At 40.4% G+C, this 22993-nt stretch overlaps 1 protein-coding gene across 3 annotated transcripts in view; it reads left to right on the top strand.

Annotated features, from left to right (window-relative positions):
• LOC126198955 (3'-5' RNA helicase YTHDC2-like) overlaps positions 1 to 22993 on the top strand; it is a 338664-nt gene that overhangs the window by 286116 nt on the left and 29555 nt on the right. For all 3 annotated transcript variants that reach the window (XM_049935603.1, XM_049935602.1, XM_049935604.1), the window contains exons 21-22: positions 5328 to 5454; positions 14426 to 14730. In XM_049935603.1, the coding sequence (XP_049791560.1) occupies positions 5328 to 5454; positions 14426 to 14730 (432 nt within the window). The remainder of the gene's footprint in view (positions 1 to 5327; positions 5455 to 14425; positions 14731 to 22993) is intronic.

Raw genomic sequence — 22993 nt, 5'->3', positions numbered from 1 at the left:
TCTGGATTTCGTGTAACCACCTTTTTCATTATGTTCCAAGCTACACCGTAAGTGGTGATCAGTCTGTTTCTCACATGTGTTCATTCTTGCAGTTGTTTCCTCTCTTCTCGTCTGCCATATAGTGCACGTGCCGACAAGTCAAACTTTCGGGCTCCACTATAGATCGTTTGTGTGCTCCACTAAGGAACTTTCATGTGTATAACTTCCGTGATCGTTTTCATCACTTCTGCAACAGTCATTTGTTCAGGCTCCCTCGACCACTTTGTAGCCACGTTGACACTGGCGGCTCCTCTGTACTATCACAGTATTCCACCGTCTGACTAGTCTGCTGCAGTTTGACAAACTTCTGGCAACAGCTCTGCCACCACTTTGTCGCATTTTGTGAAATGGACACAACTGCTGGTGATACTTTGTATTTGTTGTGACCTCCTTTTTCGGAATGGCCTCCCTCTTTTTTGTTGTTCTGTTGGTTGGCATCCTTTTTCCAGTTCAGCCTCCTTATTCTCTTCTTTGGCCTCATTTTCCGGGTCGGTCTCCCTGTTCTATTCAATGACTTCATTTTTTCAGGATCTGCCTCCTCTTCTTAGTTTGTTGGCCTCCTTTTCAGGACTTGGCCTCGCCTCTTCATTGTTGTGTCAATTAACCTCCTCCTTAGCCCCAGCTTCATTGCACTTTTCTCTCATGTGTAGCTCACTGTGTTCCTCTGCTTGCTCATGCACCCTATCTAGCTGTTTTCTGCAAATTTTTTTTTTTTTGTGCCACAGTGCGCTGCATCAGTCTCTGTCTCATTAGTTCGGGATGCCATCTACTGTCTAACGCACATCAATGTTCATCAGTGCTATCTTTCTTGTTGGGATTTGTCACTGAGCACTGTTTTCTGCTCCCTCTAATTGTAGTGGGGGCGGGGGGGGGGGGGCAGTGTTGTCGTTGTTTGTGGATCACATCGGCGCATTGCTACAAGCCTACCGAGGGAAGAGGAACCCACTGTGGTTCCAACCAAGAAACCTGCCACAGTGGACAACTCTGACAGCAGCAACAACAAGGGCACTGTGCGCCACTTCTGTCTTGCCCCTCTTGCTTCATGCAACATGGGAGAGCTGCATGTGGACGCCTGAGCCTGTTTCGCTCCTCAGCTCACTACCATATGCAAGGCTGGGCTCCCTATCATTGGCTTCCATCTAGTGCCATCTGGTAAGCTACAAACAGCTGCTTCTAGTCTCAGTTGCAACCTGCCACAACCTACATTAGTCACTGCACACTGTTTTTTCTCCCTTCATTGGCACCCTTGCTACCTTGGGACAGAATCCTTATTGCCTTTGCTGAACCTTTCTTAGACACTTTTGACTATTGGTCATTAGAGGCCCACCACGTTTCCTTACATTGTATGTTGGGTATACACTGCAGTAGATATGACTCCTGCAGCACTGTCCATGCACCCGCCAGTAGTCTGTGTCTGTCAGCTGCCTGTACTTGTCTCTAGCCTGTACCTGTCAGGCTGTACGTGTCAACATGTCTGTATTAAGTCATCTGATTGCACATGTCTCTAATCTATAACTGTTGTGCTGTCACCCCATGACCAAATAAACTGTGGATTTCTTTTAACTGTGCTTTTCATTGTGTTCGAAGCCACAACAGCTGTGTGTGTGCATGGGTACACTGTTGCTAGAAAGAGTTTCTGCTCAAAAGCTAGAGTGAATGCTGTTTTGTGTTATATACACTCCTGGAAATGGAAAAAAGAACACATTGACACCGGTGTGTCAGACCCACCATACTTGCTCTGGACACTGCGAGAGGGCTGTACAAGCAATGATCACACGTACGGCACAGCGGACACACCAGGAACCGCGGTGTTGGCCGTCGAATGGCGCTAGCTGCGCAGCATTTGTGCACCGCCGCCATCAGTGTCAGCCAGTTTGCCGTGGCATACGGAGCTCCATCGCAGTCTTTAACACTGGTAGCATGCCGCGACAGCGTGGACGTGAACCGTATGTGCAGTTGGCGGACTTTGAGCGAGGGCGTATAGTGGGCATGCTGGAGGCCGGGTGGACGTACCACCGAATTGCTCAACACGTGGGGCGTGAGGTCTCCACAGTACATCGATGTTGTCGCCAGTGGTCGGCGGAAGGTGCACGTGCCCGTCGACCTGGGACCGGACCGCAGCGACGCACGGATGCACGCCAAGACCGTAGGATCCTATGCAGTGCCGTAGGGGACCGCACCGCCACTTCCCAGCAAATTAGGGACACTGTTGCTCCTGGGGTATCGGCGAGGACCATTCGCAACCGTCTCCATGAAGCTGGGCTACGGTCCCGCACACCGTTAGGCCGTCTTCCGCTCACGCCCCAACATCGTGCAGCCCGCCTCCAGTGGTGTCGCGACAGGCGTGAATGGAGGGACGAATGGAGACGTGTCGTCTTCAGCGATGAGAGTCGCTTCTGCCTTGGTGCCAATGATGGTCGTATGCGTGTTTGGCGCCGTGCAGGTGAGCGCCACAATCAGGACTGCATACGACCGAGGCACACAAGGCCAACACCCGGCATCATGGTGTGGGAAGCGATCTCCTACACTGGCCGTACACCACTGGTGATCGTCGAGGGGACACTGAATAGTGCACGGTACATCCAAACCGTCATCGAACCCATCGTTCTACCATTCCTAGACCGGCAAGGGAACTTGCTGTTCCAACAGGACAATGCACGTCCGCATGTATCCCATGCCACCCAACGTGCTCTAGAAGGTGTAAGTCAACTACCCTGGCCAGCAGGATCTCCGGATCTGTCCCCCATTGAGCATGTTTGGGACTGGATGAAGCGTCGTCTCACGCGGTCTGCACGTCCAGCATGAACGCTGGTCCAACTGAGGCGCCAGGTGGAAATGGCATGGCAAGCCGTTCCACAGGACTACATCCAGCATCTCTACGATCGTCTCCATGGGAGAATAGCAGCTTGCATTGCTGCGAAAGGTGGATATACACTGTACTAGTGCCGACATTGCGCATGCTCTGTTGCCTGTGTCTATGTGCCTGTGGTTCTGTCAGTGTGATCATGTGATGTATCTGACCCCAGGAATGTGTCAATAAAGTTTCCCCTTCCTGGGACAATGAATTCACGGTGTTCTTATTTCAATTTCCAGGAGTGTATTTCTGTACTCCACATAGCGATCCACTGTGGTTTAGTGGTTACCTTTTCCTGATTTCATTCCATAGACCAGATTTTTGGAAAAGTGTGGATTTTTGGAAAAGTGTGTATCTCCTGTGAATTCCGTCTATCCTGAATTTTCATTGTATTTAACTTTGTATCTTCTCTTCAAAGGCATTTCAGGTTGCTCACTTTCTGTAGCAATACAGTTGTGTTTTTGCTGCTAATAATTATTGCAGGGGTTATTCTTTTTCTTTCTTTAAATAGTTTTTGTGTGATGAATTGGCATGGCTTCCTTCTGGCCTCCTTAGGTGCTTCAGAGAGAAAATTTTCTGGATGGGCTTAGTATTTAGCCCTGGTAGCATATTAGATATACTCTTCATACATTGATAAGGCGTCCCAGTGTATTAAGTTGATAGCCAACAAGTTCGTTTCTGTTATTTGCAGAGTTTTTCGCAGTTGAGAGAACTTTGAATTCTTGCATGTTGCAGTCTTTTGCCTGTTGGCATCTTTGTCTCACTGTGATGTGTGATTGTCACAGACTTCATGCATCATTGATTGTCATCCCTCCTCAAATGAAACTTTGCACTGTTAACCAAGCATCCGTTCATATGGTGCAGCTTGTCATCAGATTGAGTTGTCATAATTTGGTGTACTGATTTTGCACCTATGATCATCTTCCACTCCTTTCACCGATGACAGTGGCAGACCAGTTGTTCCATGCCAGATTTACACCCTAGTACTGCATGTACCTCTTTATTGATCTGTCCAATTCCTCAGTATTTTTCTGGGTCCACCTTGTTCTTCAGTCTACTCATTTTGATCAATGAATTCTGCTTCTAACCATCAGTGTTCCTTAGGCAAGCAGAAGACAGGGTCCTGTGTGTTTGAGGTGGTTTTTTGAGTCATGGCTAATAAGGCTATCTGCATTTCCAATTTAATTTATATTTTTATATCTGTCTTCCAGAAATTACACGTCTTTCTCATCATCTTGCATCATCCATTGTTCGTCAAAATTCCAAAAAGCTTCAACTGCTACATTGCCAGGTTGTCATAAACATATATCTAGCTGGTGTTCAGATTGCTGTTTGTCTCCTGTATGACCAACTGATGTGTGACAGACTGCTTGGCAAGTTATCTAATACACTTCTGGCTCATACTTTTTTGTCATTATTATTATTTATGAGTGTGTGGATGATTATGTTTTACATTAGACGGTTCTCCATAATGTGGCTTATAATGCCAGACAAAGCTCCTCTGCTGCTGTTTCCTATTGACTCAGTGATATAGATTGAATGTACGGTAAATATGCAGTGTCAGATAGGAGTGAGGTGACACCTAAACTTTTAAAGTTAATGTTATGTAATTTGTAACTGTTACTGAAAGCTTCTTTATTGTGTAGACCTTGTAGATTTCTCTGTAACCAGGTATATTTGGGGATGTATCTTATAATACTGAAATGTTGTAGGATTTTTACCTGCTGTTTATGTGGCAGTATTAGTTAATATTGGTTTACAGTTTCACTGGGACATTTGAGTAGTAAGAATAGTTCACATACACTCTTTGTTTTACACACACACACACACACACACACACACACACACAGTGAGGAGATCCTCATCAATGCAAAATACTAGACAAAGCTCTTTGATATTAAAATTATATTGTGGCAGGTAGTATAACCATTGCCCTATTTTGACATGATGTGGGTATTGCATATAACTGTGTGTTAGATATCACTCTAGTTAAGTGAATTTTTTGTTTATGTTGGTAATAGGTGGAATGCAGTACTCGATGCATCTTGTATTACAACCAAACTCTTGTCTGTAAAAATTTTATACTGCACAGTTCTTGTTTCCATTGGTGTTAAAAGTTGCTTGTGTAAAACCCTTGAAATATCTTAAGATAACTATAGAATCTTAGAGGAAAATCTATGACCTTTTATGCTTACACAAATGAACTTGGATGTAATCTTAAGTACAAGTTACTGAAGTTGTACTATTCAACACAATATCTCATGCAATACATGTAAGTGTGTTGACATGATTGAGTTTGTACATAATTTCATGTGACTCTAGTAAGTTGGAAAATAGCATTATGAAGCTGTTAAGTTATATTATTGACTTGGCAAAGAAACTTGGTGTAAAGACAAGCACTGTGCTATTATACTTTTCTGTTGTTTGTAAATAGGTTGATGAATTTGTCGTGAAGACCGTTGTTGGGGTGCTGACAGCAGAGGAAGCTGCACTTGGCCTGCAGCAACCAAATGGAATCGGGCAAAGGCCAAGGCCAGTCAGCAACGATTTCTGTCTCTCAGGTACTGCTAGGATGACAGTTTCTGGCTGTTTCTTTATACCCTAAATTATAGTCAAATACTAAATTTCCTGAGAAATTACCAAAAGCGTACATAAAAATTACCAAAATCAGATTCTGTGGAACCAGGATGGAAATTTTGTTACCAACAAGTAGGCTTCTTTGAGGATGTTCGCACAAGATCTGGAATCAGTGGTAATAATTTTCTTTCAGCAACAGTGGTCACTGTGGTGCAAAGTGCTACAAGAATAAATAGAAAAATCTACAGTAAAGTGGATAAAAAAAAGGTTACTTCATTTTTCAGACAAATGCTAGATTCATTTAATTATGGTTGTGTTTTGTAGGTCAAGTTGAAGCTAATAGTTGCTCAGGTTAGAGAAAAAATTTTACCTACAGAAAAATTAAACAGTTGAAACCACTTTGTTAAACAACCAATATTGTAAGCCTTTTAAGAAACAAAATTAGCATAATACAATGAAACCCCACTTTTACACTTTTCAAGGAACTTCAAAAAAATGGTGTAAAATGCGGGAAAATGTAAAATGTGGTAAATAACGTTATAAGCTGTAAAGGTTATGTATACAGTATCCACTTGCATTTTTGCTTTTTATGTATAATATATATACACAATAGGCATCAAAATAATTGTCAGGGACTTGTCTGTTATCTAATAAAGGTTTATTATCTGATAAAAACTGCTGATGTAACTGGAACTGATAACTGTCTGGGAAGCAGAAACATTTGACTGTATTTTATACGTCATAACCAATGTTTTTGGAAAGACTGCAGCTGCCATTCATTATTTAAATAATGAAATACTGCAATAATGAAATACTGCACCTGTTATGTATTTTTTTCATGCTTAGCATGATGCGTTTCGAGAATATTTCTCTCTTTGTCAAGTGCAAATATCTACATAAGCATGCATATGCATTCTTCTGTGTTGCTTGCACTGTAGTCATCTTTTTGAGGTTATCAGGTGCTGTGCTTCCTCATTTATCTAGAAAACCACACACATACAAACTATAACTCACATTCTTTGTTTGTGTAACATCACAAAAAATTACAGTGCTCTTGAAAACAAGAATGAAAAAGTACATAATTGTCACTGTGTTTAAGCCAAAAACATTTGAGTAACGCGAAGTGAGTGATGATGTCAACTAGTGTTACAAGTGGCCAAATGATTAATCATGCTAAATATGGTTCGACATAGATTTCATGATGATTCACAACAATCATAAAACTGCATATTGCGCAGTAGAGACAATTTGGAAATGATTGTGACTAGTCATTATTTCTTTACGTAATGAACCTAGCTTCTCCCATGAGCCACCACTTCTAGTATAGCTTGGCAGCAGCAAGAGACATGGCACGAATTATTCCAACTTTTACACATTTACCGGTTCAAATCTGCTAAGTAAAGTGCCCTGAGATGTTAAGAAATTTGACCACGTAATGCTTTTAAACAGTACTCGGCAGCCAACATCATGCCAGCATCATTTGCCGGTAGGTTTTTCTCCACAAACAATTTTTCATAATGTGTAAATCGGGAGGAAATTATAGATTGTAGGCATAAAATCGGATGAGAAAACATTGTGTACATAGGAAATTTGACAGGAGTGATAGAAAATGTCGTTAACGGGGGGTTAGCAGAGGGAAAATGTTAATTCTGGGAACGTAAAAGTGGGGTTATACTGTATGTACAAAGCAAAGAATAAAGCTGCAGATATTAACTGAAACAAACTTGGCTACTAGGGAGCCAGTAAAATGTTATCACAATTTTGGTCATATATTAAGGCTGTTATGCCTGTAGCACAAAAATTTGACAAATAAGACGCCAAAGTAGATATTAGCTGGACAGGAGCTTAAATGTTTAATTCTTTCTTCAAATGTTCCTTTACAAAAGAAGATCACAGAATGGAGCTACTTTTCACTTGTCTTACTGCAAATATGAATAAAAGAGTAACCATTGTAATGGTGTTGAAAAGCATCTGAAAATGCTAAAACTTACAAAGGCCCCAGAACATGGTGAGAACCCTGTAATAATAATATGAAGAATTTACACACAAATTACCTTCACTCTTGACAATAATCTACTGCAGATTCTTTTCCCAAGAACATGCAGCCGACAATTTTAACCGGCATGAAGAGACAATCATTCTTGGTTGCAGTGTTAAGATACTTTTTTATTATTTCCCAATGACATGTTTCAACTTTATTGGCGATATTTTTTAGCAATGGGTGCATAGTATACCATGCATAAAATATCCCAGCTAGTAAATGTACATTGTCAAAGCTTTAAAACCAGTGTGGAGTGTCCTTATTATAGCATGCTGTGAAGTCCAGTGCAAACCAAATGGGATCATGCCTACAATAAATCTTTACATCATAAACATGCCGGAGATGTAGTGCATATTCTGGCTGCAGACATTACACTGTTTGGTTTGCATTGGACTGCGTCACACGCCGTAACAAGGACACCATGCAATGTTTTTAAAGCGTTGACAGGGTGCATTTACGTGCTAGTCTATTTTATGCGCAGTATCCCATGTACCTTTTGTTACCAAATATCAGCCAGACCAAAGATGCCTAAATAAAGGTGAAACGTGTCATTGGGAAATAATATGAAAGAATATTAACACTGCAACCAAGGCTTGTCTCTTCATGTCATACATACTGGTTGCTATACCAACTCTGAAATGAACTGGAAAAAATTTTACAATTGTAACCGAATACCAGTGACACCTGTCTTGTAAACAGACAATAGTGATCCTTTGTCACCCGCCTCTGTTCGAAGCAGAATAAGGGTTAAGTATGTGGCTCAACTCTGTGACTAAGCTTACAGAGAGCACACCTCTCGTCACCACGGGGGAAGACTGCAGGCTCATCACCCTGTTTGCCTTTAACCTCCAGGTTGGATCCCTGGTACTCATATGATAGCAGGTTGAGAGGACTTGGGGCCATCGTGGAAGGACTGGAACAAGTAGTAGTCCTCACCCCTGTCTGGGATTGAACCCTAGACTTGAGGGCTGGAGTCCAGGCTCTACCTGCCAGAACATCATGGCCAGTAACTGGGGGAGAATACTAAATCATTATCCAAATTAAAATATAATCGTGTACTTAAAACAATGACCTGCTCCATGGCAGTCAGTATTGAGTGTGATAATGGATTATCATGCTCTCATGCTCAACTGTTTCTGCTACTCCATTGCTTATGGAAAATAAATTGCAGAACTCCAGGACCTGAAGGTGGGGTAAGAAGATGAAAGAGGAAATTATATCAGATGGGATATACCAGGGTAACTAGAAGTTCAGTTGAAAAATGAATACCAAATAGAATTAGAATCAGAAAATACATGTTACTAAAGGGAGGAGTAGGGAGGATATTCTGGGATATACTGTAGCTCAATGGTAAAGTACCACACTACAATTCCAAAGGTAGAATAAGGAAGTACGTGTTTCTAAAGGGAGGAGTATGGAGGATATTCTGGGATATACTGTGGCTCATTGGTAAATTACCAGACTACAAATCCAAAGGTCTCGTGTTCGATCCCGTGTCAGTCCTAGGATTTTTATCTTTCGTTTATCACTATTTCGCCTCTGGCAATATTTGTTGATGTGAATAATGCCGAGCTGTACCGTGGTTTGGAATCCACATTAAATTGTAGGTCCACCTATAACTGGCTGGGTTCATCAGATCAAAGGTTGGAGAAGCCAGTGGAATACTACCTCCAACAGGACCATGCTTAGTAAATCACTGTGGCATTCAAAACAATCTTCAGGTTGATGACTACTTTACTTATTGTACACAGCAATAATAAAATAAATAAATAAGTAAAAGCAGGTACTAAAGGAAGCTCAAGTAGAATAACAAGACTCAAATCTATAGTTGAACTGCTGAAAGGACATCCCTGACAGCTGGTAGCTACGTTGCCAGTGCTGCTGTGTGGCTGTTTCTTCTTACACTTGTTGGTTGCACCTCTGCGAATATCGCACCCAAAAAGTTTAGAGCTGTTGCAGTGCCATGTTACTGAAGCGTGAAAAAACACTAATAACATCAGGGAATCAAAACATGCTCTCTTCATAATTAAAAAATAAAAATTTTGGAAGTATGTGTTGAGAAAAATTAAATATTATGATGCTTCAGTATTTTGATACATATTTTATGCATAGAACCATTTCTTGCCTGCATTTTAGGTAAGAAGGTTGACTCCTCAGTCTTCAAAGAAAGTGTCATCATTGTTCCCATCTCTTATGTTACTGTCACTATCTTCGCCATTGCTGCTGCTGATATCATCGCCTTATCTTATTAACTTTTCCATATTTGTTTGACAGTATTGTCCCATCTTGAGGGAGTAACACTTCCCAGTGCGTCACACGCTAAAAATTAAGCACCTTTTAATTTAATTCTTTAATTTCTGTCTGCAATGTATAATTTCTCTTGAGCCCACATAATTTCTGTTGCATTAAAATTGAGAATGGCGTGATATGGTGGAAGGTGCAACAATCTATGACCATGTTCTTCTGCAATTTGGTCAATCTCATAAATGATACTACACAATTGGTGCTTTTTCATGATTTGCAGCAGTTCTGCCATTATAATTTCCCTATCAGATGAACCTGTGCCATTGTTCTCTAGCCAATCCACTATACCACTCTTCCTGCTGTTTGATGTAGTGCTTTTATTTAACTGAATGGAGTGATACTGTGCATCATCCAATATTACAGTGAAGTCCTTTTCGATTTACGGAAGCAAAGAGTCTATGAACCTTTGATGTAAACAGCAACAAAGCATTTGGTACAAGCCTGCCGATTGTTCCAGCATGTAAATGAATGAGCCAACTGCCTTTTCCACCAGCAGCTTTTATTGTTCGTCATGCTGCTGCATCATCAGTCCACACAGTCAGCATTTACCCACATTATGTCCAACCAAACAGTTTGTTTTCCATCAAAACTCTGTCTTCTTCAGTACAACTGGAAGACTGGCTTTTCCTCCGAAATACAACTCTATCTCACAGTGAGTGAAGCAGCTTCTTCCAGATTGGATATTCTTTCCACATGTAATAGTCATACACAGGGTGAAGAAAAATTCACACTCTCAGGCTTCATAACGCAATTCCTCCCATTTTCTGGCTGTAAATGGATATCAAAGATTGGCAATCTGGCAACACTGTAATCACATGTACAGTTACTGTCTCTGTCAGTATATAGGAGTAGTACCGTGCAGTTGGTGCAGTGGATAGCATTTTGAGTTAGCATGCAGAAGATCTATGGTTTGATTCTGGATCGAGGCAAATTTGTTTTTATTTGCTAAATATAGTCCACATGGTACAGTATCTGGCATGTTAAATGTCATACAGCGATTACAGCAGATCTACTACAAAATGTTTGCTCCTAAATACTACAAACACGGAAATGGAAGTAAATCATTTTCATTGGTCAGCTTTTAAAGAAGACTTTTGCATGTCGTGGACGCAAATTGCTTTCCACACTGCGTCTACTAGATTCCAAACCTGTTTTCTGTGTACCCTCCCTCAGTGCTCCCATCGATTAGTACCAACTACAATTCTTGCCACGTTCAGATCCACTATATTTCATTAGGAAAGTACTATGTAAATGTCAGATACATGTGGCTTAAGTAAAGCTCTGTACTACAGTGTTATTTGACAGAATGAAATTGGCAAATAAAATCAAATATGCTTCGACCCAGAATCGAACCCTCGAGCTGCATCCTAACCCAAAACGCTATCCACTGCACCACCCTCTCAGCGCTAGTACTATCTACTGACAGTGGTAGTTACCATACATGTGATTACAGTGTTGGCAAATTGCTAATCTTTAACATCCATTTACTGCCAGAAATATGCGCAGAATGAAATTTTGTGACAGACATTTTTGTATTGCTAGTATGTGAGGATTTGCAGTGCAAAGTCCGAGTGGGCGAATTTTTCTTCACCCTGTACATGTTGCTATATTGTGTCGTCTTGAAAAATATTCAGTTCCATCATTTCAGCACCACATACTGTTTTTTCCAGGAATCAAAAGAGCAGCAGTTGGCTCCTGTAGATCTCCAGCAACACTTCTCCCTTATTACTATTTTACAGGGGTGTTTCCAATTTTCAGACCTGCAGCTACTTTCTCAGTGACAACAGCATAAGAGATCTGCCATTATCCCTTTCTTCCTCAAAATTGTGTCATAAATTATATACGATCTCATGAGATTGGCTATTTAAGGTTGTGCTCCTACCTACTTTCCTACAGCTAGAAGAAGTGGTCATATCACATACATCTGAAATTAATGATACTTTATACCACACCATTGACATGACTGGAATGGGTGATATGATCCGCAACAAACAATGAACAGGCAACAGATGTTTTGCAGTCAATGAGAAAGCGTAGCACCACTTGCAACCTTGAGTGGTAGAGGTGTCAACTTGGCACCATCGCCATTGCAATGTTTACAAATTCCAGAGCTCGGATTGGAATTAGCGTTTCCCTTCACATAATAATGCTGTCCACGTGCGTGAAGATCAGGGGTGTTCTTTTAGTAGGGTGACTTTAAGCATCAACATACTAATGTTCTGACTAGTAAGCGCAAGCCACTACTATCTGTTACAGAAAATGATAAATGTCTTCAGATCGCACTACAGAATGATTTTGGGAAATTTTGATACATAATGCACTATAGACAGTATGTGTACATTAGGGGTCATCAATGTGGTTGTTTTGCTAACTCATACCTCATGTTATAACAGTAGTGATGTAGCATCTGTAGCTTTGTGTTGATTCTGATGGATGAGCTGGTATTAAGACCAATAGAATGGGACCCCACATAGAAGGTGGATAAGAAGGCAAGGGCTCTTCCAAAGAAAACTGGCCTTCCAGAAAAGATTGTTAATCAGTTAAGGACAAAAGCACCAGTACCGCCCAGAATTTATGACCTACCTAAGGTGCACAAGCAAGAGGTTCCCCTACATCCAATAGTCAGCAACTTTGGTGCAGCCATCAGCCTTACTGCTCAATATGTTAAGAGGATGCTCTTGTCATATGTGGGGAAATGTGCCCATAACATTCACAATTTGGAAAATTTTCTGCAACATCTAAGGCAGCTACACATCACAGACTCATGACATCATGGTCAGTTTCGACAGGGTCTACCTGTTCACCCACTGAATGACTCGCCTGAGCTCTATCAGATTCTGATAATTTGGCAACAGAGATAGAACACCTGCAGTCTGTGATCTACAAACATGGATACTCTTCTTGAGATGTTCAAAAGGCACTGTGCTCTGTTTCACCACCAGAGGTTCCTGAAGAGTTGCAAGAATAAACAAAACAGGTTGCATATTTGCCAAATGTCTGTCCAATATCTGCCAAAATCAGCAGAATTCTCCCCAAACATAACATCAAGAGTGTGTGTTCCTTACATCCACCAAGATTAAGGCTCTGCTAGAGAATGTAAAGATGACCTGGGTCTATATAAACTGAACGTTTACCACATACCATTTGAATGTAGTATGACATACATCAGCCAGACAACTAGGCTTATTGACATCAGATGCAAAGAACTCCAGAGGCACACCACACTGAGACAGGCAACCAATTCAGCAGTTGCTGAGCATTGTTTAGAACTCAGTCATTCTACGAACTATAATGATGTCAAGATTCTAACACAAATGTCAAGCTACTTGGACATTGTCATCAAAGAATCTATTGAGATTAAGGTCACAGAGAATCTCATTAACTGTAACACAAGTTTTCAGCTGAGCTCTGCCTGGAACCGGGCACTCACTCTTCTGTAGACACAATGGAGGCACCATCAAGACCCCAGGGGATACAGGTATGAAGATGGAGTTAGAGAAAATAGCCCACTACATGTAACAGTGGACGCATGTGAAATGGTACCTCAGACAATAGACCCAATACCTGAGGATGTTCTACCAAGTCTCAAGCAGCAGTTTGCACACCAGTGGCCTGAAAATAATACTGCAGCTGCTCCTGATGCGCATGGACCTCAGACATAGTGACTGACATGGCACACCATGGTAACAGAACGTCTTAGCTCACAGGATGGCTTAAATGGAGACAGTCGGAAGATAAAATAATTTGCATGACTTGGATATCATTCAGAACTTCATGCAACAATTTGGAACAGACCTGGCTAGAAGAAAACACTACAGTTGCTGCCACTGGTCAGCGCATACCACGGATCAAGTGCTTGACAAGCCGTGGGCTACAGACGGAGCATCTGGCACAACATAGGCTTAAATACTGGACTCGTTCCACATTGGAATCAGTATCAGAGAGCACCTGAAGAAAACTGAGAGTCACACAGTTGAAATATTGTGCAAGAAAGATGTGAATAACTGGCAGAAACCTGATTGTTGAGTATGACAGTGCCTCTCTGGGAAAGACTGAAGAATTACAACTTACCACACCGTGTCCACGACTTTGTTGTCATGTAACTTTTCACAAAGAACATCTGCTGCTCCACTGCGTGTACCATTGTCCCCTTTGCATTGCTGCATTCACACTGACACAGCCCTCACCACGCTCTGAACCGGTGTGGATCACGTGCCAGGCATACATGTGGTGTGCATGTCACAGGCTGTTGTTGTATGCGTACATTCATGTCCAATCATATTGACTCATCTGAACCACTTTCATTTGCCCGACTCTTTATTTACTTGAGGTATATTAAGCGAATATTTATGCTTTTGATGTGTTTTTCATGTTTCACACCTAATTCAGTTTTGTCACTTGGCCACCTATGTATATTTGTTCTTGATTGATTGCAAAATTTTGAAAGGCTGTAGACTAAAGTCTGCTTTTCCTGTCTTTTAGAATGCACCATTTGATTAAAGTTGTACCTGACACTATAATATTTTTGTTTGTTATTTGTATAGGATAAATAAGTATTCTTAAGTAAAGTGTCTAGCATTTGTGGACTTTGATGCGTAATGTTGTTTTAGGAGAGCGCTTGGACTCATTGAGTGCTAAACATGTGGGAAGTGGCAGTGCTTCGCCGACTCCTTCACACGGTAGTGGAGGAGCAGGGAACAGTGTTGGTGCATGCAACAGTGGAAGCACGGAGCCAACATTGCTTATACCTTTAACAAAAACACACATTTCGTCTGCTTCACATGATGAACCTACAGGTGACACACGATATTTCATCATTAAAGCTGGCAGTCTGAAGACTGTTGATGCTTCCATCAGCCGCGGTGCTTGGGCTTTTACACCAGCTACTGAGCGGAAAGTTACACGCATACTAAAGGTAAACAGACACATTAGTATTTCCAGCTCTAGACCTTAATTAAATGTTGTATTTCACCTGAGTTGTCAGAGGTTTACAATATATTAGGTGCTTCCAGTACAAAGACAGTTGTTGAGTGAATTTAAACAGAAAGTGCTAAAAAATGCTGCACTAAAAATGGCTAATAATTATAAGTACTAACTTAACTGATTCTTTTCCAGGAAACATATTTTTGAGTTACAGTGGATGCTATGAATGGATATTTGTCTTTGTGCTACATTATAATAGGTGTCCACCTGATATAATGCTGTAACTCATATTTTTGTTGCTAAGTTATACATTGTGATTATGGTTTTATGTATGTTTCAGAACACTCTCTCTCTCTCTCTCTCTCTCTCTCTCTCTCTCTCTCCCTCCCTCCCTCCCTCCCTCCCCCCCCTTTTCCATTGACTTTATGCAATGTATTAACAATGTATTAATAGTATGCCCCTGAGTAAATCACTGGTTACATTAGGGCGTTCTGCTTTAACTTCAAAGTTCCATAGTAAATATTTTTGAAGTAATTAGTGTATTGCTAGTGCAAAGTCAAATCTTATGTGGTTCCTAACATACTAGGGATATTCTGTAGTTCTGCATCAAGGTGGTAGGAAAGAAAGTTGTGTTAGTCGTGTGGAAAAATTTGCACTCGTTTTGACCACAATACCACTCATTAGCCTTTACCTGCCATCACTCATATAAATAATAAACTAAGAATTCACATCAGTCCCTTTTCACATGATATTGACATTCCAAGAGTGATGAAAATACAATTGCAGACAAATTATGGAAATAATATGAGTTTCTGACTGATATAATACTGTTTGCTTAGGTGTGCATAGTCGTTACTGCCTGTTGGAGGTCTAACATTTACAGTACGCAAATTTCAGTCATCTTTGTAAAATATTATTCTGCTTCTTTAACTTTCTGCCCTCCCCCCCCCTCCCCTTTTTCTCTCAGAAATAACAGCTGGCAGGCTGGCATAGGACTGTGAATGAAAGCTACCAAATTTATTCATATGATTACACGAATAATTGCTATTTATTATATATAGATAGCATCACCTAATCCAAATCAAGGTGAATATCAGCTGGACCATGTGGCAATAACGACTCGCAACTACAAGGAAATCTTGGATGTCAGAGTGAGGAAGGGCCTAAACATAGACTCAGATCATTATCTGACAGAAATAAATACCATGTTCCAACCAAACAAACCTAAACCAAAACCAAGAAGATTTCCAAGAGTAAATACTATATTTCTCCTGCAAAATCAGGACAAATTCTGTCATACACTAAACACAAGAAAAATGGATAATTGGGAAGAAATTAAAGAAACAATGATAGAGTCAGTTAAAGAAATGGGACAGCCACGAAGAATACCAAAACACAGATGGTGGAACGAGCTGTGTGATGAAGCAATTGACAATCGACTAAAGGCATGGAAAAAATGGAACAGTAATAAGAAACACGAATACTGGGAAGAGTTTAAAGAAGAAAGGAAAAAGACAGCAAAAATCATCAGATCAGTGAAAAGAAAATATGACAAAGACAGATTAGAAGAAATGGATTCTGATTTCAAAAGGAACAACACTAGGGACTTCTATAAGACTTTCAGAGAAGTTTTAACAGGATTCCAGTTACCAAGTTTACATTTTAAAGATAAAAATGGAAAAATGGTTTTAAGCAATAAAGAGAACTGCCAAATCTTAGCTGAATACTTTGAAAATCTATTAAATTGTGAGGAGCCTAATGACAGGTTACAATTTCAAAAACCACAACATGAAAATCCACCGTCGGAACCACCTTCAGTAGAAGAAATAGAAAAGATTATCAAAGCATTGAAGAATAACAAAGCACCAGGTGAGGATGGGATAGTGGCAGAAATGTGGAAACTAGGGGGCTTATCCACATGTCAGAAAATTCACAAAGTAATTAAAGACATTTGGACAAAAGGAATCATACACAGTGACTGGAAACAAGCATTGATCCACCCTCTCCATAAAAAAGGAGATAAAACAGACACCAACAACTACAGGGGCATATCCTTGTTACCAGTGACATACAAAATACTTTCTAAAGCACTTTTAAATAGAATAGAGGAACAAGCAGGACCTAATATAGGAGATTATCAAGCAGGATTTATAAAAGGTAGATCATGTGCGGAACAGATTCTTAATTTAAAAACAATTTTGAGAGTGAGAGCTATACAAAATAAAAATACAGTAGTTGCTTTCGTAGACTTCAAGAAGGCCTACAACTCAGTTGACAGACAAACACTATTCCAAATATTTTATGAATCAGGGATAGACGAAAACACCAGAAGACTTGTTGAACAAACGCTCACAGATACAACATCAAGAATTAAGTTTCAAGGCCAAATTTCTGAACCATTCAAAATCAAAACAGGAGTTCGACAAGGTGATGGACTGTCCCCAATTATCTTTAACTTGGTTTTAGATAAAGTAGTAAAAACATGGGAAAACACATTAAAAAACAGAGGCACAAAGGGTATAAGCATGGGCCAAGGAAAGAACAAATTTGAAGTGAAATGTTTAGCCTTTGCGGATGATATGGCATTGATAACCGAAAACCGAACAGACGCAACAGTTATGCTTGATCTGTTACACGAGATTGCTGGAAAGACAGGCTAAAAATATCCTACGAAAAACACAAACATAATACAGAAAATTTCATGAAAACAAAGTATGGAAAAATTAAAAGAGTTGATAGATTCAAATACCTGGGGGAGTGGATCCAAGCCAATGGACTGGAAAACACAACAAATAAAGCAAGAATAAAAAAGTTGGAATTTGCATATAAATTAACACAAAACAACTACAATAAGAAATCAATATCCATACAAGCAAAGATTGAACATTATAATTCAGTTATTAGGACACAAGCAACTTATGGATAAGAGTGCCTAACATTGAATAAGAAAGGTGAATTAAGAGAACTAGAAAAAAAGAGAGAGAAAAATTCTAGGTCCTGAGAAAAACAAGGAAAATAGGTGGATTAAAAGGAGAAATGAAGACCTATACAAAAATACAGAAAAGATCACAGATACAATGAGGAAGAGACGGCTAAAATTTTATGGACATTTAAAAAGAATGGAAGAAACACGGATTACAAAGAAAATTTTTAATTACGTTAGTAAGCTGAAAAAAACTGTAGGATGGATAGAAGCAGTAAAGAAAGGCGCCAACAAAATAGGTGTTACAGAAGAAATAATACGTGACAGGAATAACTTTGGGCTACTTATAGAAAACGCAAACTGTGAAGAAGATGCGCCAAAACCTCGACCCAAGAGAGTGTGGACAGATGAGCAGTTGGCGAGAAAATGAAGAAGTACTGGGAAGAATGGAATAAAAAGAAACACCATAAGTCTTAAGTTGTATGCGGTCCATAGCTGGCTAAATTCATAAATTAAAAAAAAATAGATAGCATTGATCTTGTGTCATTGCACATGTCTTTTACTACAGTTCCCTTCCCCCCCCCCCCCTCCCCCCCCCCCCCCACACACACACACACACACACACATGATTTCTGGAACAGGAGACCCTCTCTTATTTAAAATACACCTCTGTGTAGATTTTAATTCATTAATGTGGCAAGAGGTTCAGCTATCACCTGCCCCATAAATTGAACTGTAAAGAGCCCCTCGTTATCAGATGTGTATCTTCCATAGACTGGGCAGCATATACACTGGAATGCTGTTAGAGAATTGTTGTGCATTACCAATCTCTAATTTTTTCCCCTGCTCTAAGAATCACTGCTCTGCGAAGGGTCTGAATGACTTGCACTCCAGTGACCGAAGTCCCCTCTTCTCCAACTGCAAAATAGGGCATAGCTTGAAAAAAAAGAAAGAGACACAAAGATGCATACCTAGCCAGACAAACTGGAAGTTGTGCGACCAACAGTGGCTGCATCCTAGAACAGTTGGCTCATTCTACAATCTTCAATCAAATGACAGGTGCCACTCTGTGTTTAGAAGCAGACAAATACACCTGCAGAGTTTCAGATGCTAGCCAACTTCAGAGAATCTCACAATCTGCCAAGTAGCCAGAGCCAAATGTCAACAAATTAGAAAGAGTAATGATTGAATCATTATGTGAGTTCCTGAACACCGCAAACCACTCCACCAAGAGTAATCACCAAACAACTTTGGAGAGGTTGCACCGAAAGAAATTTAGATGATATTGTCTAAGCTACTGTCACAACCAGTCAAGATCCAACTTTCAGCTATCTCTGAACATTGGCTGAGAGGTGCGATATCATCAAAACAACTGCAATGACTATGCTTAATTAATCCTTTCTCTGCTCCAGACGTAAATATATGCTAATCGTTTCAGTGCTCCAGACGTATATATACTATTTGCTATAAAAAATACTTACAGCGGTTCCCTGCTACATTCGTATAGTTACATATAACACTGACAATCGGGCCAGCGAGTTGGAGGTAATTGTTGCACAAGTATTCAGTTTAATTGTTGGAATACTAGGAAATACCTGAACGACTATTGAATGCTGAATTCTCTGTCTGCTGTGTTCATTCCTATTGCTATATTACCTAGTTTATGTGCGGCCATTTCCGCGTTACCGAATGAAATGATGCGACATTACCGTCCGTTTACAGACAATGAGCTGTTGAGTATTCTAAACCAAAGTGACGACGAGGACATCATCATGTCCAAGCCAGCTGATTATGGGTGGACAGATAATGACGACGACGAGCTGGCAGATAAATCTGTCACCACAAATATAAAAAATATTTGTGAACCAACAAATGTTGAACCAGGTCCAGATTTTGATGTTATCGTCGATTCTTTCTCCGATTACGAAGAAGAGCCTGAGCGTATGCCTGAAAAATCTCCTAAGAGACACAAAACAGTTGATTTTAGATGGAAATACTCTGATTTGGACCCTAAGTGTATAATTTCGATAACAGTGGCTCCGGTTGCAAAATCGTCAATTTAGATGATTTATGTACTGTATATGACTGCTTCCAAGTTTTTTTAGCCAAGAAATTGTGAGCTACACAGCTGAGAAATGTAATTTATATTATGAACACCTTTGCAATGATGCCAGTGAAAAATCAAGACTGCGACGTTGGAAAAACAGAAACAGTGACGAAGTTTACTGTTTCCTTGCTGTAAATTTTCTGATGGCTCAAGCGAGAAAAAATGAAATAAACAGTTATTGGGCCAATGATCAGTTACTGTCTACTCCAATGTTTGCGCAAATCATGCCGAGAGATAGATATCTTCTGTTACTTAGAATGTTACATTTTGCTGAGAACAGTAAGGACCCTGGAGATGACAAAATCTGGAAATTACGTCGAATTGTGGATCACTTAAGAAAAGTATTTCCAGGTGCTTTCCATCCTTTTAAAAATTTGTGCAATGACAAAAGTTTAGTTCTCTTCAAAGGTCGTGTCTTCTTCAAGCAGTACATTCCTTCCAAACGCCACAGATTTGATGTAAAATTTTTTGTGTTATGTAATTGTGAAACTGGTTATATTCTTGACTTTATTATTTATGTGGGTGCAGCAACAGACGTAAAAAAAAGAAACTGACTTTGGTGTAAATGTTGAAATACCTGGAAGCATTGTTCTCACTTTACTTGAACGTTACCTTGGTAAAGCTCATACATTATATGTTGACAATAGGTACACTAGCCCAATGTTATTTTCTTATTTGCATGACAGAGTGCTTCCCACATGAACCATGGACCTTGCCGTTGGTGGGGAGGCTTGCGTGCCTCAGCGATACAGATGGCCGTACCGTAGGTGCAACCACAACGGAGGGGTATCTGTTGAGAGGCCAGACAAACATGTGGTTCCTGAAGAGGGGCAGCAGCCTTTTCAGTAGTTGCAGGGGCAACAGTCTGGATGATTGACTGATCTGGCCTTGTAACATTAACCAAAACGGCCTTGCTGTGCTGGTACTGCGAACGGCTGAAAGCAAGGGGAAACTACAGCCGTAATTTTTCCCAAGGACATGCAGCTTTACTGTATGATTAAATGATGATGGCGTCCTCTTGGGTAAAATATTCCGGAGGTAAAATAGTCTCCCATTCGGATCTCCGGGCGGGGACTACTCAAGAGGACGTCGTTATCAGGAGAAAGAAAACTGGCATTCTACGGATCGGAGCGTGGAATGTCAGATCCCTTAATCGGGCAGGTAGGTTAGAAAATTTAAAAAAGGGAAAGGGATAGGTTAAAGTTAGATATAGTGGGAATTAGTGAAGTTCGGTGGCAGGAGGAACAAGACTTTTGGTCAGGTGATTACAGGGCTATAAATACAAAATCAAATAGGGGTAATGCAGGAGTAGGTTTAATAATGAATTAAAAAATAGGAGTGCGGGTTAGCTACTACAAACAGCATAGTGAACGCATTATTGTGGCCAAGATAGACACAAAGCCCATGCCTACTACAGTAGTACAAGTTGATATGCCAACTAGCTCTGCAGATGATGAAGAAATTGATGAAATGTATGACGAGATAAAAGAAATTATTCAGGTAGTGAAGGGAGACGAAAATTTAATAGTCATGGGTGACTGGAATTCGTCAGTAGGAAAAGGGAGAGAAGGAAACATAGTTGGTGAATATGGATTGGGGGGAAGAAATGAAAGAGGAAGCCGCCTTGTAGAATTTTGCACAGAGCATAACTTAATCATAGCTAACACTTGGTTCAAGAATCATAAAAGAAGGTTGTATACCTGGAAGAATCCTGGAGATACTAAAAGGTATCAGATAGATTATATAATGGTAAGACAGAGATTTAGGAACCAGGTTTTAAATTGTAAGACATTTCCAGGGGCAGATGTGGATTCTGACCACAATCTATTGGTTATGAACTGCAGATTGAAACTGAAGAAACTGCAAAAAGGTGGGAATTTAAGGAGACGGGGCCTGGATAAATTGAAAGAACCAGAGGTTGTAGAGAGTTTCAGGGAGAGCATAAGGGAACAATTGACAGGAATGGGGGAAAGAAATACAGTAGAAGAAAAATGGGTAGCTCTGAGGGATGAAGTAGTGAAGGCAGCAGACGATCAAGTAGGTAAAAAGACGAGGGCTAATAGAAATCCTTGGGTAACAGAAGAAATATTGAATTTAATTGATGAAAGGAGAAAATATAAAAATGCAGTAAATGAAGCAGGCAAAAAGGAATACAAACGTAGTGCAAAGTGCAAAATGGCTAAGCAGGGATGGCTAGAGGGCAAATGTAAGGATGTAGAGGCTTGTCTCACTAGGGGTAAGATAGATACTGCCTACAGGAAAATTAAAGAGACCTTTGGAGAGAAGAGAACCACTTGTATGAATATCAAGAGCTCAGATGGCAACCCAGTTCTAAGCAAAGAAGGGAAGGCAGAAAGGTGGAAGGAGTATATAGAGGGTTTATACAAGGGTGATGTACTTGAGGACAATATTATGGAAATGGAAGAGGATGTAGATGAAGATGAAATGGGAGATAAGATACTGCGTGAAGAGTTTGACAGAGCACTAAAAGACCTGAGTCGAAACAAGGCCCCGGGAGTAGACAACATTCCATTAGAACTACTGATGGCCTTGGGAGAGCCAGTCATGACAAAACTCTACCGTCTGGTGAGCAAGATGTATGAGAGAGGTGAAATACCCAAGACTTCAAGAAGAATATAATAATTCCAATCCCAAAGAAAGCAGGTGTTGACAGATGTGAAAATTACCGAACTATCAGTTTAATAAGTCATGGCTGCAAAATACTAATGCGAATTCTTTACAGACGAATGGAAAACCTGGTAGAAGCGGATCTCGGGGAAGATCAGTTTGGATTCCGTAGAAATGTTGGAACACGTGAGGCAATACTAACCTTACGACTTATCTTAGAAGAAAGATTAAGGAAAGGCAAACGTACGTTTCTAGCATTTGTAGACTTAGAGAAAGCTTTTGACAATGTTAACTGGAATACTCTCTTTCAAATTCTGAAGGTGGCAGGGGTAAAATACAAGGAGCGAAAGCCTATTTACAATTTGTACAGAAACCAGATGGCAGTTATAAGAGTTGAGGGACATGAAAGGGAAGCAGTGGTTGGGAAGGGAGTGAGACAGGATTGTAGCCTCTCCCCGATGTTATTCAATCTGTATATTGAGCAAGCAGTAAAGGAAACAAAAGAAAAATTCGGAGTAGGTATTAAAATTCATGGAGAAGAAGTAAAAACTTTGAGGTTCGCCGATGACATTGTAATTCTGTCAGAGACAGCAAAGG

This window comes from Schistocerca nitens, chromosome 8 (genome assembly GCF_023898315.1).
Source record: "Schistocerca nitens isolate TAMUIC-IGC-003100 chromosome 8, iqSchNite1.1, whole genome shotgun sequence".
In the NCBI taxonomy this organism is placed as follows: domain Eukaryota; kingdom Metazoa; phylum Arthropoda; class Insecta; order Orthoptera; family Acrididae; genus Schistocerca; species Schistocerca nitens.
The sequence above is the reverse complement of the archived record's forward strand: the minus strand, read 5'-3'. Positions and strand labels throughout refer to the sequence as shown.